This window comes from Equus quagga, chromosome 16, assembly GCF_021613505.1.
Source record: "Equus quagga isolate Etosha38 chromosome 16, UCLA_HA_Equagga_1.0, whole genome shotgun sequence".
NCBI classification, from domain to species: domain Eukaryota; kingdom Metazoa; phylum Chordata; class Mammalia; order Perissodactyla; family Equidae; genus Equus; species Equus quagga.
Genome location: NC_060282.1, coordinates 17,481,265 through 17,492,684, shown reverse-complemented (window position 1 = coordinate 17,492,684; position 11,420 = coordinate 17,481,265). Strand labels below are relative to the sequence as shown.

At 41.1% G+C, this 11,420-nt stretch overlaps 1 protein-coding gene across 2 annotated transcripts in view; it reads left to right on the top strand.

Annotated features, from left to right (window-relative positions):
* The first annotated feature begins 816 nt into the window (after nt 1–816).
* The window catches only part of FAM91A1 (family with sequence similarity 91 member A1), a 43,604-nt gene continuing 33,000 nt past the window's right edge, over nt 817–11,420 (top strand). Inside the window, exons 1-6 of one of the 2 annotated variants that reach the window (XM_046641911.1) lie at nt 817–1,126; nt 6,249–6,333; nt 7,676–7,827; nt 9,497–9,554; nt 10,267–10,334; nt 11,162–11,275. In XM_046641911.1, coding sequence (XP_046497867.1) covers nt 1,055–1,126; nt 6,249–6,333; nt 7,676–7,827; nt 9,497–9,554; nt 10,267–10,334; nt 11,162–11,275 — 549 coding nt within the window. In that variant the 5' untranslated portion in view covers nt 817–1,054. Of the gene's footprint in view, nt 1,127–6,248; nt 6,334–7,675; nt 7,828–9,146; nt 9,208–9,496; nt 9,555–10,266; nt 10,335–11,161; nt 11,276–11,420 lie in introns of those variants that run through there. The other variant, XM_046641912.1, reaches the window with a different exon arrangement.

The following is an 11,420-nucleotide window of genomic DNA, read 5'->3' as shown; positions in this document are numbered from 1 at the left end:
ATGGGTTTGCTAAGCTAGTAGTAACAAATTCTGGAAGAAATTGTTCCCAAAGATCTTCTCACTAGAACTGAAATTAAAATAGGCTGGATTTCTGCCTTTAAAAAGTGACTGAGGGCATATGGAGCAGAAGCAGTAACAGAGCTGCATGCAAAGAGTCTTTATCTCCTAGATTCCCTTTGAGCCTCCCCCACTTGTCAGCACCAGCCATTTAAAATTTCAGCTTGCAGAATCCCTACAATTTAAGAATTTGGATCTTTGAAGTAGAGCCCATAGTTTCTCTTCCACAAGATGCAGCCACTACCTGGAAGTGATGAAGGAGCACCAGACCTTTGCTCTACCACTCTTCCGGCTTCTCGCTCAATTGGGGTGAAAGCTCTGACTTATAATCCTTCTCGAGCCTGGACCCCACCCACCTGGCCGCGGTTGGGGGTTGCCTATGGACGGCCCCCAGGGGGCTCACTGCTCTTCCACTATTCGAAGCCAGCCATGGCTCCCTTCCCAAGTCGCTCCTTCTCAGACAACCGACCCCACTGCCTGACATCGCCTGCTCCTGGGCCTGCGGGGTTCGCATTTTGGGGAAACTGGGTCATCCAACAACGGCAACGCAGACCCAGACGATTGTCTTAATTCATCCAGAGACGGAAAGCTGGAGCCGGCAGCGGCGCGGTCACCGGGGTCCCCGTCTGCATCACCTCGTAGCCCCGCCCCGCAGAGGGTCGAGGGCGGGGCCAGAAGCCAGCCCGGCGCCCCGCCCCTTCTGCCTCGCGCCCGCGGGCGGAAGTGACGCACGCCCACAGCCATTTCCGGCGGGCCGAAACTAGGAAGAAACTTGGGGCGGCCGAGGCGCTCCTGCAGCTGTGTCTGCTGCGCTTGTGCCCCGTGGCCCGGGCCGCGCCGAGCCGTCGGGAGCCCTGGCCATGGGGCAGCCCGGGCCGTACGCAGTGTGAGGCGCGGGGCCTCCCGCGGGCTCCGCTGCCAGGCCGAGGGCGGGCAGGCGGGAGGCGGCGTTCCAGCCGCGGTCGGGCCGCCGCCGCCCGTCCGCGCCGCCGGCACCATGAACATAGACGTGGAGTTCCACATCCGGCACAACTACCCCTGGAGCAAGTTGCCGGCCAACGTGAGGCAGGTACGGCCGGGGCCCGCGCCGCGTTCACCCGCTGGCCTCGCCCGCGCGGCCGGGGCTGCCTGCTCTCGGATGGCTCCCGCCCTTCCCTCGCCAGGGGCTCGGGAAAACCGAGCGCAGCCCAGGGGTGAAGGAGGGGACGGCTCTGGGGCCCCAGGGGCGGGATGGGATCGTTGCTAAAAGGGGTGGAATGGTGTCCCCTGGACTCGCCTGGCGCCTTTGCCCGCAGCATCCATTCAGCCAGGCACGGGGCTAGGCTCCTGCGAAACGGATTTAAAGCACGGCCCCTGAGCCCCAGAACTTCAGGAGGATGGGACGGGGACGAGAAACGAATGAAAGCATACGTTACAGGGTGAGAGCAGCGAATGCGTACCTCTGTTATGGTATATGTGGGCTCACAGAGGAGGGAGAGAGACATTATCCGGGGAGTGTCTGGAGGATGTGCAAAGGAGGCATTTAAAATGGGCCTTAAAGAGTTAGCTAGATGAGAGGGAGTGAAGCCATCCAGGGAGAGGGAAAGTCATTTTAAAAAGCTTGGACGAGTGAAAGCGTGTTTCGAGAGTAGCGAGCGACTTCATATCCCCCGAGTTTGGAGGTGTAGATATATTGATGCGTTTGGAGGTGCAGTTTTGTGAGTGCGTGGGGGCCGGTAGCAGACGGGGCTGGAAGAGCAATCGGGGCCAGATTTTGAAGGGGTTTTCCACTTTGTTTTGTTGGACTTTGTCCTCCAGACAAGATGGGTTTATTAGAGATGTTTCAACAAGAGAGTGACATGAGGTTTTGTCTGAGAGTTAATTCTCAAAAGTTGTGTGTCATTTTTACTCAGTTTAACAAGTATTTATTGAACACCTCCTGCGTTCTGTGCCTTGTTCTAGGTGCAGGTAATTTGCAGCAATCAACAAAACAGAGACCCTCGCTTCGTGGAGCATACATTTTAGTAATGAAAGATAGACGGTAAACACATAAATGAGTAAATACATAACATGGCAGGTGGTGTTAAATCTTAGGAAGATAGTGTTACGTGCTGCATATACATTTACGTTCTCTGGTCATCGATTGACCTCCCATTCTACTTGGTTGAGAGTGAAATTCGGTTTCCCATGGGTGCTGGGCAGTTATATTTGGAAAGTTTGGGATAGTGGTGGTGATGGTATAAGAGTTATTACTTTGCCTCCTCTGCCAGCTTGGGGGCCCATTTCTAGGAAATGAATAATTTAAGGCTCTGGGATGCATCATGTGGCAGAGAAAATGTTTTCACTTTAAGATACCAAAAAGACAAGACAGTAGAAAGATAATTTAAGGAACTCAGAGTTCTTGGTTGTCAGTGGCTGCCCACGTGGCATTTGTCTTGATCTGGAAGAATGTGCTCTCAACCTGAAGGAGGAAGTTTCTCTTGTTAAACTCCATAGAGGGTTTCGGTGGATACTTGTTCTGTAGGGTTTTGTGCCGTATCCAAAGACAGCAGGAAGAACCGACAACCCTTCTTTGCTCTGTTTCCATTTTTTCTCTACTCTTCCTTTCATAAAAATCAATGTAGCGTGATGGAAGAAAGATGGATGATTCGATTATGTTCAACATGAATAATTGACCTTAATATTGGCAAAAACTTTTCTTAGCCTTAGTCATGACTCTTAAATACAATCATACAACAGTGTTATAATCAGATACACACATGACATTAAATTTAAATTCTTTTGGTAAGATCACTTAAAAGAAGAGGTGTTTTAGCTTAGGATAAGCTTCCACTTGTAGAAGGTGTTGGAAAACCCATCTGTGCAAGTTACCTCCATGGACTGTCTCTGGCCCTGCCACTGTTTTCCTAGGTCAGGCTCCACCTTGGATCACTAGCTACAACAGCTTTCTATCTGGTCTCTTGCCCTCAGAATAGGACCCTCCCATCCATTCTTCACACTGCACTGGGATGAGGTTTCTCAAATGCAAACCCAAAATTCCCTCGCTACCTGTCTCCTGTAGATTGCTTGTAGCTTCTTTTTGAATCTCAGGTATTAACTTCCAGGAAGGTTTCCCTAAGCTTCTAAATCTGGATCCCTTGACCCTCAGATGTGTTGCTGCAGCCCTGTATTTCTCACCCCCAGCACTATGTGCATTTTCTGGTTACATTTGTTGTTTTGCTTCTGTATTTTGAGCACCTGTGTCCTAGTTGGCTATTAGTAAGTCTGTTTGGAGCGAATGAGTGGTGGTATCAGTCTGAGATTTTTTTCCAGGAAGTAAAGCTCAGTCAGTTTAAAAGTGGGTAATATTCCTTGTAGGAAAAGAATTTGTTTGTTAGCGTTATAGATACTAAGTACTTTGATAGAGTTTCCAGTAAGTTTTGATGAGTTTAATTTGGAAATGACTCATATTTCCCAGTTCTGAAAGCTGGGGGAAGCCATTTAGATTAAAAAAAAAAAATGAATTTCAAGCCAATAGGTTTTTATGGATGAGATGAAATATTTTTGTGTGATATGGGCTATACTAGACTTTAAAAAATATGTTAAAAAGTTGTGCATTCGGCCATTATTTTGGGATTTTTCTGTAGTTTACCAGTATCTTGTATTCATTGTTCAAAAACAGTTTATAGTTATTTTATTTTGAGGGAAATCTTATGAGTTTCTGTATAATCCAGGAAAGGTCAATTAAAAAAAATTCTGTTTTTTATTTTTTTGGGAGGCGGTGCACATTGGGATTGGGGATTGTTGGAGCAAAAGCTTAAGAAAAATTCTTTATGCTTGTAGTATAATCTGATGCATAGAGTGTTTTACAGCCACTACCTATGTCGCTCCTTCATCTATTAGAGTTCCTTTTATATGCAACCCAGCTTCATCTGTCAGACCTGGTCAGTTTTCTGCAGGGTCAGCACTGTCTCAGGGTAAAATGACCTTTCTTTAGTTGCCTTCTGTAGTGGCAAGTGTTTTAAAAAGTGGATGGTGGGAAATTTGGGGTAGGAGTGGGAGAGAAGCCAAAGAATCTTCGTGAGCAAAGCAGTTGTAGTTGATGTATCTGGGTAGTAAAGAATAAAATCAGCTTTCAATGTAGTTTTTAGTTATTTGTGTGCACACATGTGTATTGATCCGGACCACTCATCACTTAATGCCTATTGCAAAGATCTGTAGATATTTAATAGATAATCTCTTAAATTAGCTTACAAATAACAGACCCTTACATTTTGTATGAGTGGCTTGATTTACGCTTTTTATCCTGGAGTTACCAGGAATGGAGTTTGAAGGGGAGAAAGTGGTTATAAGTTATGAAAAATTAAGGTTTTTTTTTTTTTTCTTTTTGCTGAGGAATATTCCCCCTGAGCTAACATCTGTTGCCAGTCTTCCTGTTTTTTTCCTTTTTATGTGAGCCACCGCCACAGCATGGCTGCTAACAGGTGAGTGGTGTAGGTCTGCCTGGGAACTGAACCCAGTCCACTGAAGTGGAGCATGCCGAAGTTAACCACTAGGCCCTGGGGGCTGGCCTTTTTTTTTTTTTGCTACAGGGGAAGATTTGCCCTAAGCTAATATTTGTGCCAGTTCTCCTTTTTTCTTCCTTTCCTCCCTGCAGAAACCCAGTACATAGTTGTGTATAGTTTCTAGTTCTTGTGGATCTTGTATGTGAGCCACCACCACAGCATGGCCGACAAGTGACGTAGTTCCGCTGACGGACAAGTGGTGTAGTTGCATGCCCAGGAACTGAACCTGGGCCACCGAAGTGGAGCATGCTAGACTTTAACCACTAGGCCGTAAGGGCTGGCTCAGTTAAGGGACTTATTTGAAACAGAAGAGCAAATCCTCAAATTTGGAAGTTGCTGAGATTTTTCCAGATTGTTTACTATGTGAGTGTGTCTGTGTTTTGTGTTCCTTGAGAAAGACACTTTTATTTGGCATTAGAGCTAGAGGAAACTCTTTTAAAGTTTTGCAGAAAGCCTAGTATTTTGAATCTCGTAAAAGTTTTCAATACTGACCCTGGCTTTGGTGCCACTGAGGATGGTGGAATAGTTTCTCTACAGTGAACTCTACTCCTGGTTACATGTAGTGTTAAAATGGATGTAAATAATATAAGCACTTACATTCCAGCAGTAGTGTGAGTTATGGTTTAACCTGTGGTAAGCTAATTAATCCAGATGCAGGAAGAAAGATTTTTAATTTTCTCACGTCATGTCCCTTTTCTCTTAAAATGCTGCCCACCACTGGTTCCAATTATGAACCAGTTTATGTAGATGTGAGTTTCATCTGTCTTGTGAAGATTGCCTTAAGTGAAAGTATGTGTATGGATGTTTATCTTGACTTTCAGAAACCTATGAGTAAGAAATATAATAACTGAATCCTCTGATCTTTCCATCATTAGTCTCCTAAGATTCTAATTTTATTTTATAGCACGTTGGAAAGATCATACCTGGTAATTAGAAGGGGGATAGCAGTCACATATTAAATTAAGTTACTGGTCATACATTGAAAGTAGTATTGACTATAATCAGGCAGACTTAACTCTTTGCATTCCTGAGGAGCCAACTCTGAACTTAAAACACTAAATGTGCAGCTGGAAAGTGTTCTGCCTGCTAAAAAAATATATCAGGATTCTAAAATTGTCTAAATGTTTTCTAATGAGGCCATAAAGAGATGATGTTTTTAAGAAGTAATCTTATCACTTAGAGGTACGTTTGAAGTGTACATTCTCCAGAAATCTTAATTTTTAATAATCATAGTGCTTGGCTATAAATAATTATCAGACAGGGATCTGTCGTTTTTTGCCCTTCTTAAATTTAAATAAATGTAGGTGCAAGAAACCATCCATCCATCCAACACACACAAGTTGAGACAGTGAGGAAGGAAATCTTTATAAGTAGAAGTTAGTTTTTTGTTAAGTGAAGTTGTGCTCTCACACTGCTCTTTTATTTGATATTACATTCCTTAGGTAATTTCAGTAAGTCCTTTTAGAAAGGCAGGTTGAAAACAAACATTGACGTTTTGCTCTAATACCGTAGAAGGAAAGTTAGTATAATAAAATTTGAGAAAATCTGCTTTATTCGGTTCTGGAAATTAGAGATTCCAGGGTAAGACTAGGGGGTATGGTTTTGAAATTTTATGAGGAAGAAATACTTTAGAAGCTATTTTAAATCTGTTTGAAAATTTTTTTTTAGAGTCTTGGAAATTCACAGAGAGAATATGAAAAGCAGGTTGTCCTGTACAGTATCCGCAATCAGTTACGGTACAGAAATAACTTAGGTAAGTAGAGACATTTTTACATCGAGGTGGAAATGACTTGCTGAATTAGCATTTTTGTAAATCTATCTTTTCAACACTTGTTTCATAGTGCTGAAATTATTCTGTGTACAGATTTTAAGAAACTCTATACAGACCCATTCCTACCTAATAACAATTGCATTAGCAAGTAGATTTTTCTTTCTAATTCTGATGAAAATTATTTTTTAGAGTATTGCTTATAGATTTGTTTTACCTATAGAATATTAAGCTTGATTCAAATGTCCTCTTTTTTCTTTGGGTGAGAAAATATACCAAAAACAAGTACATTAGTTCTAAACAATTTTTGCCTTTGAGTTTTGTTCTTGTCTCCATAAATTTTCCCAATAATATAACTTTAATAAAAACTCTTTCTATAATAATTGGAACAGATTTTAAACATAGTTGGTTCCATTTTTTTTTTTTTTCCTTTTTATAGCCTAGACTCTTAATTAATAGGCTTTCACATCTGAGAGCTTTTTTTTTTCCCCCAAAGGTATGCTTTTTGGTAAGGAGGCTTGGCCCTGAGCTAACATCTGTTGCCAATCTTCCTCTTTTTCTCCCCAAAGCCCCAGTACATAGTTGTATATTCTAGTTGTAAGTCCTTCTTGTTCTTCCATGTGGCATGCTGCCACAGCATGGCTTTTTGAGCGGTGTGTAGGTCTGTGCCCAGCATCTGAGCTGGTGAACCCTGGGCTTCTGCAGTGGAGCATGTGAACTTAACTGCTATGCCACCAGGCTGGCCGCTAACTCCTTTTTTAATGTTTGCTTTTTATTTGTCAGATTCCTTTGATTAGTTTGTTCTCTTGCCCTGCTGGTCTTTCCTCCCATGTGTTACCCTTTAAGCATATTCCTTCAGATGTTGGTTTTCTGTTTAAATGTATTCCATTAAAGTCAGAGGTCTTTTTACATTTAAAACACAAGTCCAGCAGATAATTTTTAAAAATATACTTGATTTCATAGAAAACTGCCGTTCTGGTTGGCTCTCTTGTAAAGTAACATAGTAAGAGGCTGTGAGTGAGTTATAGCTTACGTTTTGTACCTTTTGGGGAGACATTCTGTGCTTTCTTTGCTTTTTGATTTGGTAAGAGTTATTTCTCTGCTTGTCTGTCCTATTACACGTTTTGCTTATATACTCTGAAGTCTGTTTTCTTGTGGTATAATTGTTTTTTTGTTCCAACTTCAATTATTTTATTCATTCTCTTTCAACTTACATACTTTTCTTTTTAATTAATATTGGTTTGTAAAGAATTTCTCGTTGCATTTATAATTATATGTAAGTATAAGACATCTGAAAAAAACTGGAGAATTTCCATCTTTCTCCCAGTTAAACATGTCAAGAAAGATGAACGCAAATACTATGAGGAACTACTTAAGTACAGTCGAGATCATCTCATGCTGTACCCTTACCATTTGTCGGATATTATGGTAAAGGGCCTGAGGATAACACCATTTTCATATTATACTGGGATTATGGAGGTGAGTTTACAGGGCGCGTGAACCATTAGAAATGGGGTGGGACTGCATGTCAGGGACGCTTTGCAGATCATGACCAGCTCTGCATTGTAAGCCACAGTGGACATTGTTTCTGGGTTTATAGTGTAAGAAGGACTCTTGGTTACAAGTTAGCTGTTTTAGCCACAATTGTGCAAGTAGTTATCATTATCAGAGTTTTCACAGTGGAAAATATTTTTATTCTGTGTTCTTGAAGGAGTTGTTGACTCTGTACTATTGTAGCATTAGTCGGTCATTTGTATTAGCAGAGTCTGTATAAAATTTATTGCTTTTAATACATCATTAAGATTGAAAATGTGGATGACAGACTTGAACATTAGGCTCAGAGAAACTTAATGTATTTAGCTTCTCAGTGACTGTAGAAAGAATAAATGATGACGTAGACCCAACGCTATGTAGTACATGTGTCTGAAAAGGAGAAATCTGTTAGTAGCTCTGGCTGCTAATCTTTCTGTAATTATTAACTTGTACTTTTTAGCTGTTTTCCAAAGGCAGTCCATAGGCTTGTGTTGAATAACTTTAAATACCAGTTATATGCTATTTTAAAGTGAGCTTTATGTAAAGATTGGCAATATTTATCTAGTATTCATTTGCTACTTAATTATATTTGAATGCTATGATTTGGGCTCACTAGCCGCTTTAAGGGCAGAGAGAAGCTTAGAACTGAAGGAGTCGGGGACCTGTAGTAACAGTGAGCTCAGCCCCCTTTGTGATGTGGCTTCCCTTCCAGGAGCTCCTTTTGCTTATCTCCTTAAGCCCCTTCTTCACGGGCACTTCTCCAGTCCCGTGTCTCCTGTGTCCCTGTTTTGGAGGAGATACAAAGGAAAGCTCGAGGGCCGACAGCCCAGGTTTCTGTCAGTCCCTTTCCCTAGAACCAGAGTAGCATAATGAAGGTGGCCGCTAATTAGAAGATAGAAGGGTTGTTGCTGTCTTCATGATTACATGATTAATTTTCTGCTGTTGTCCACAGATTGAGGGGAGATAACAGGGAGGTTTTGTCCCATTTACCAGCTTTCAATTACGTCCATGTGCGTGGGGCTCTCTGGTTTCTGTCCTTACACCATTGGGTATAGCTTATAGGTTGAAAATGGGTCTTATCTCCATAGTAAACGGTTGGTTTATTGTTGGAGAAGCGGATGGGGCTTGAAAGAAGCTGGATACTGAGTTGAGCTGATTGGGACTTCTAGGGGCAAAGATGACTAAGGGGTTAAAATCTTTATTGGTAGTGTGTGTCGTAGATGCATGTTGATGTGGCTGTGACACATTATTTGGCCTTTTCTCAGGGTAGGAGTCTAGGATCAGATACGAAGTGTGGAGAGGCTGGAACCCTGAGCTCTAATAGAGGTATTCCTTGCGTAGCTTCCACAGGGCAGAGGTTACAGGGCAACTGTCTGGGATTCATAGAGAGTGCTGGGAGAAACCCAGACCTGAAAGTCTGATCTTCAGTTTCTAGGTTGAGACCACGTGGTAAGTGCCACAATGTGGCATGAATGCTTTAGGTTGCCAAACTCTCATCTCAGTGCTTCATGTAATCATCGTTATTCTGTTTGGCTATAGTAGTATGTATTTATATACATGTTTTCATCTAAGAACGTTTTGCATTTAAAGTTCTTAATTTTTTTCTTTTTAAAAGGACATTATGAACAGCGAGAAAAGTTATGATTCATTGCCCAATTTTACTGCTGCTGACTGTGAGTATTTAATTATGCTGAAGGAGGTAATCTTTAGAGTGTGTCTTTGTGCATGCATGCTATTGTGTCAGCATCGTAATGTCTGTGTTTAACCTGAAACACTTGAAAAATGAGAACAGAGAGCAACATTATTGATGGAAATTTTATGAGGTGAAGAAGTCAAGTGTGAAATTTAGCCTAAAGTCTAATAGAAATATTTTGGAGTGGTAAAATCAGAAAAGTGGGACTAGTCTGTATACTTCCAGAGAATGAAGTTCTTTCTGATACCCGGGCTGTGTTGTGTACCAAAAGAGGGAGGAAAACTTGTGTACAGTGTTTTTGCAGCATGATACACAGTTGTTACTAAAGTAATTTGCTCTTGTTTTATTATGCTTGTTTTAGTGAAGTGTATATTTAAAACGTGATAAAGTTCTGTCATGTAAGGGGAAACTTTTGCTGAGAAGTGTACTTTGACTTCCTGAAATTGGGAGGACTTCTGCTTTTTAAAAATATCCTCATTTAGCATTGTCAGAGTGTCAGCTTAAATTCATCTCTCCCAGTTTTGTTTTCAATTATATTTTGTTTGAAGAATTCCTTTTAATTTGTTATTGATTGCAAACCAATAATCAAAAGGTGAACAAAAGCCCAGGGTTTTTTTCCTAAAAAGCCTTGTGAGTGTACTGACATTTCAAGATGTGTTAAATGTCTTTAAAGGAGAGGTTCTTTCTTTCAGGTCTAAGGCTTCTTGGCATAGGAAGAAACCAGTACATTGATCTGATGAATCAGTGTAGATCATCAAAAGTGAGTTGGTCCTTTCCCTTTCTTTCTCATTTCTTGTCCTCCTTATCACACAGTCTGATTAAATTTTTTAAGTGGCAGGAATAATGAATTGTAATTTCTTTGATCAAATAAAAATATGCTTAATATAGAAACAATACAAAAACAACAACTCAGTATTCTCTTACTTAGGGTTATGGCTTAAGTGATTGTTGAATTAAAAATATTTAACGCATAAAACATTTAGTTTGCTTGTTTTTTCGAGGAAGATTAGTCCTGAGCTAATATCTGCCGCCATTCCTCCTCTTTTTGCTGAGGAAGTCTGGCCCTGAGCTAACATCTGTACCCATCTTCCTCTACTTTATATGTGGGACACCTGCCACAGCATGGCTTGATGCATGGTGCGCTTGTCCACACCTGGGATCCGAACTGGCGAACCATGGGCTGCTGAAGCAGAACATACGAACTTAACCACTACGCCACTGGACCGGCCCCCATTTAGTTTATTTTTAAAGATTACTTTTGCTCCGCTGGTCTTCCACTCCCAGGGTTCACCTAACAGGTGAAATTCATTCACATTTTCCAAATTTCCCTTTCACCTCCTGGGTTTCATTTTAGTTTCTGGATTTGGATCCAGATTTAATGATTAGTATTTTGAGGTAATTTATTTTGAAATAAGTTGAGAATGGCTTTCTCCGTGCACTATATCTAGAATGCTTCAGATTTTCAAACATGAGAATTTAAAAGGTATTTATTTAAACTGTTAGAAACAGTCTTATTATATGGTCAATAAACAAGAAAGTAGTAATTTTAGGTTGATTGCAAATTCTCAGATGTTTGTACCATTGCAGAAATTTTTCAGAAGGAAAACGGCCCGCGATCTTCTACCCGTAAAGCCGGTGGAAATTTCCATCGAGGCGTGGTGGGTGGTGCAGGCTGGATATATCACAGAAGATGACATAAAGGTAGATGTCTTTAAAAGTTACACACAGGGTTTTTATTTTTTAAATTATTTTATAATTTATAGTTCTATAATTTTTTTAAAAATGTAGACTGTTATTTTGAAGAAAATTAAACTTAAATTCAAAGTTTAAAATTGTCTTCATAGGC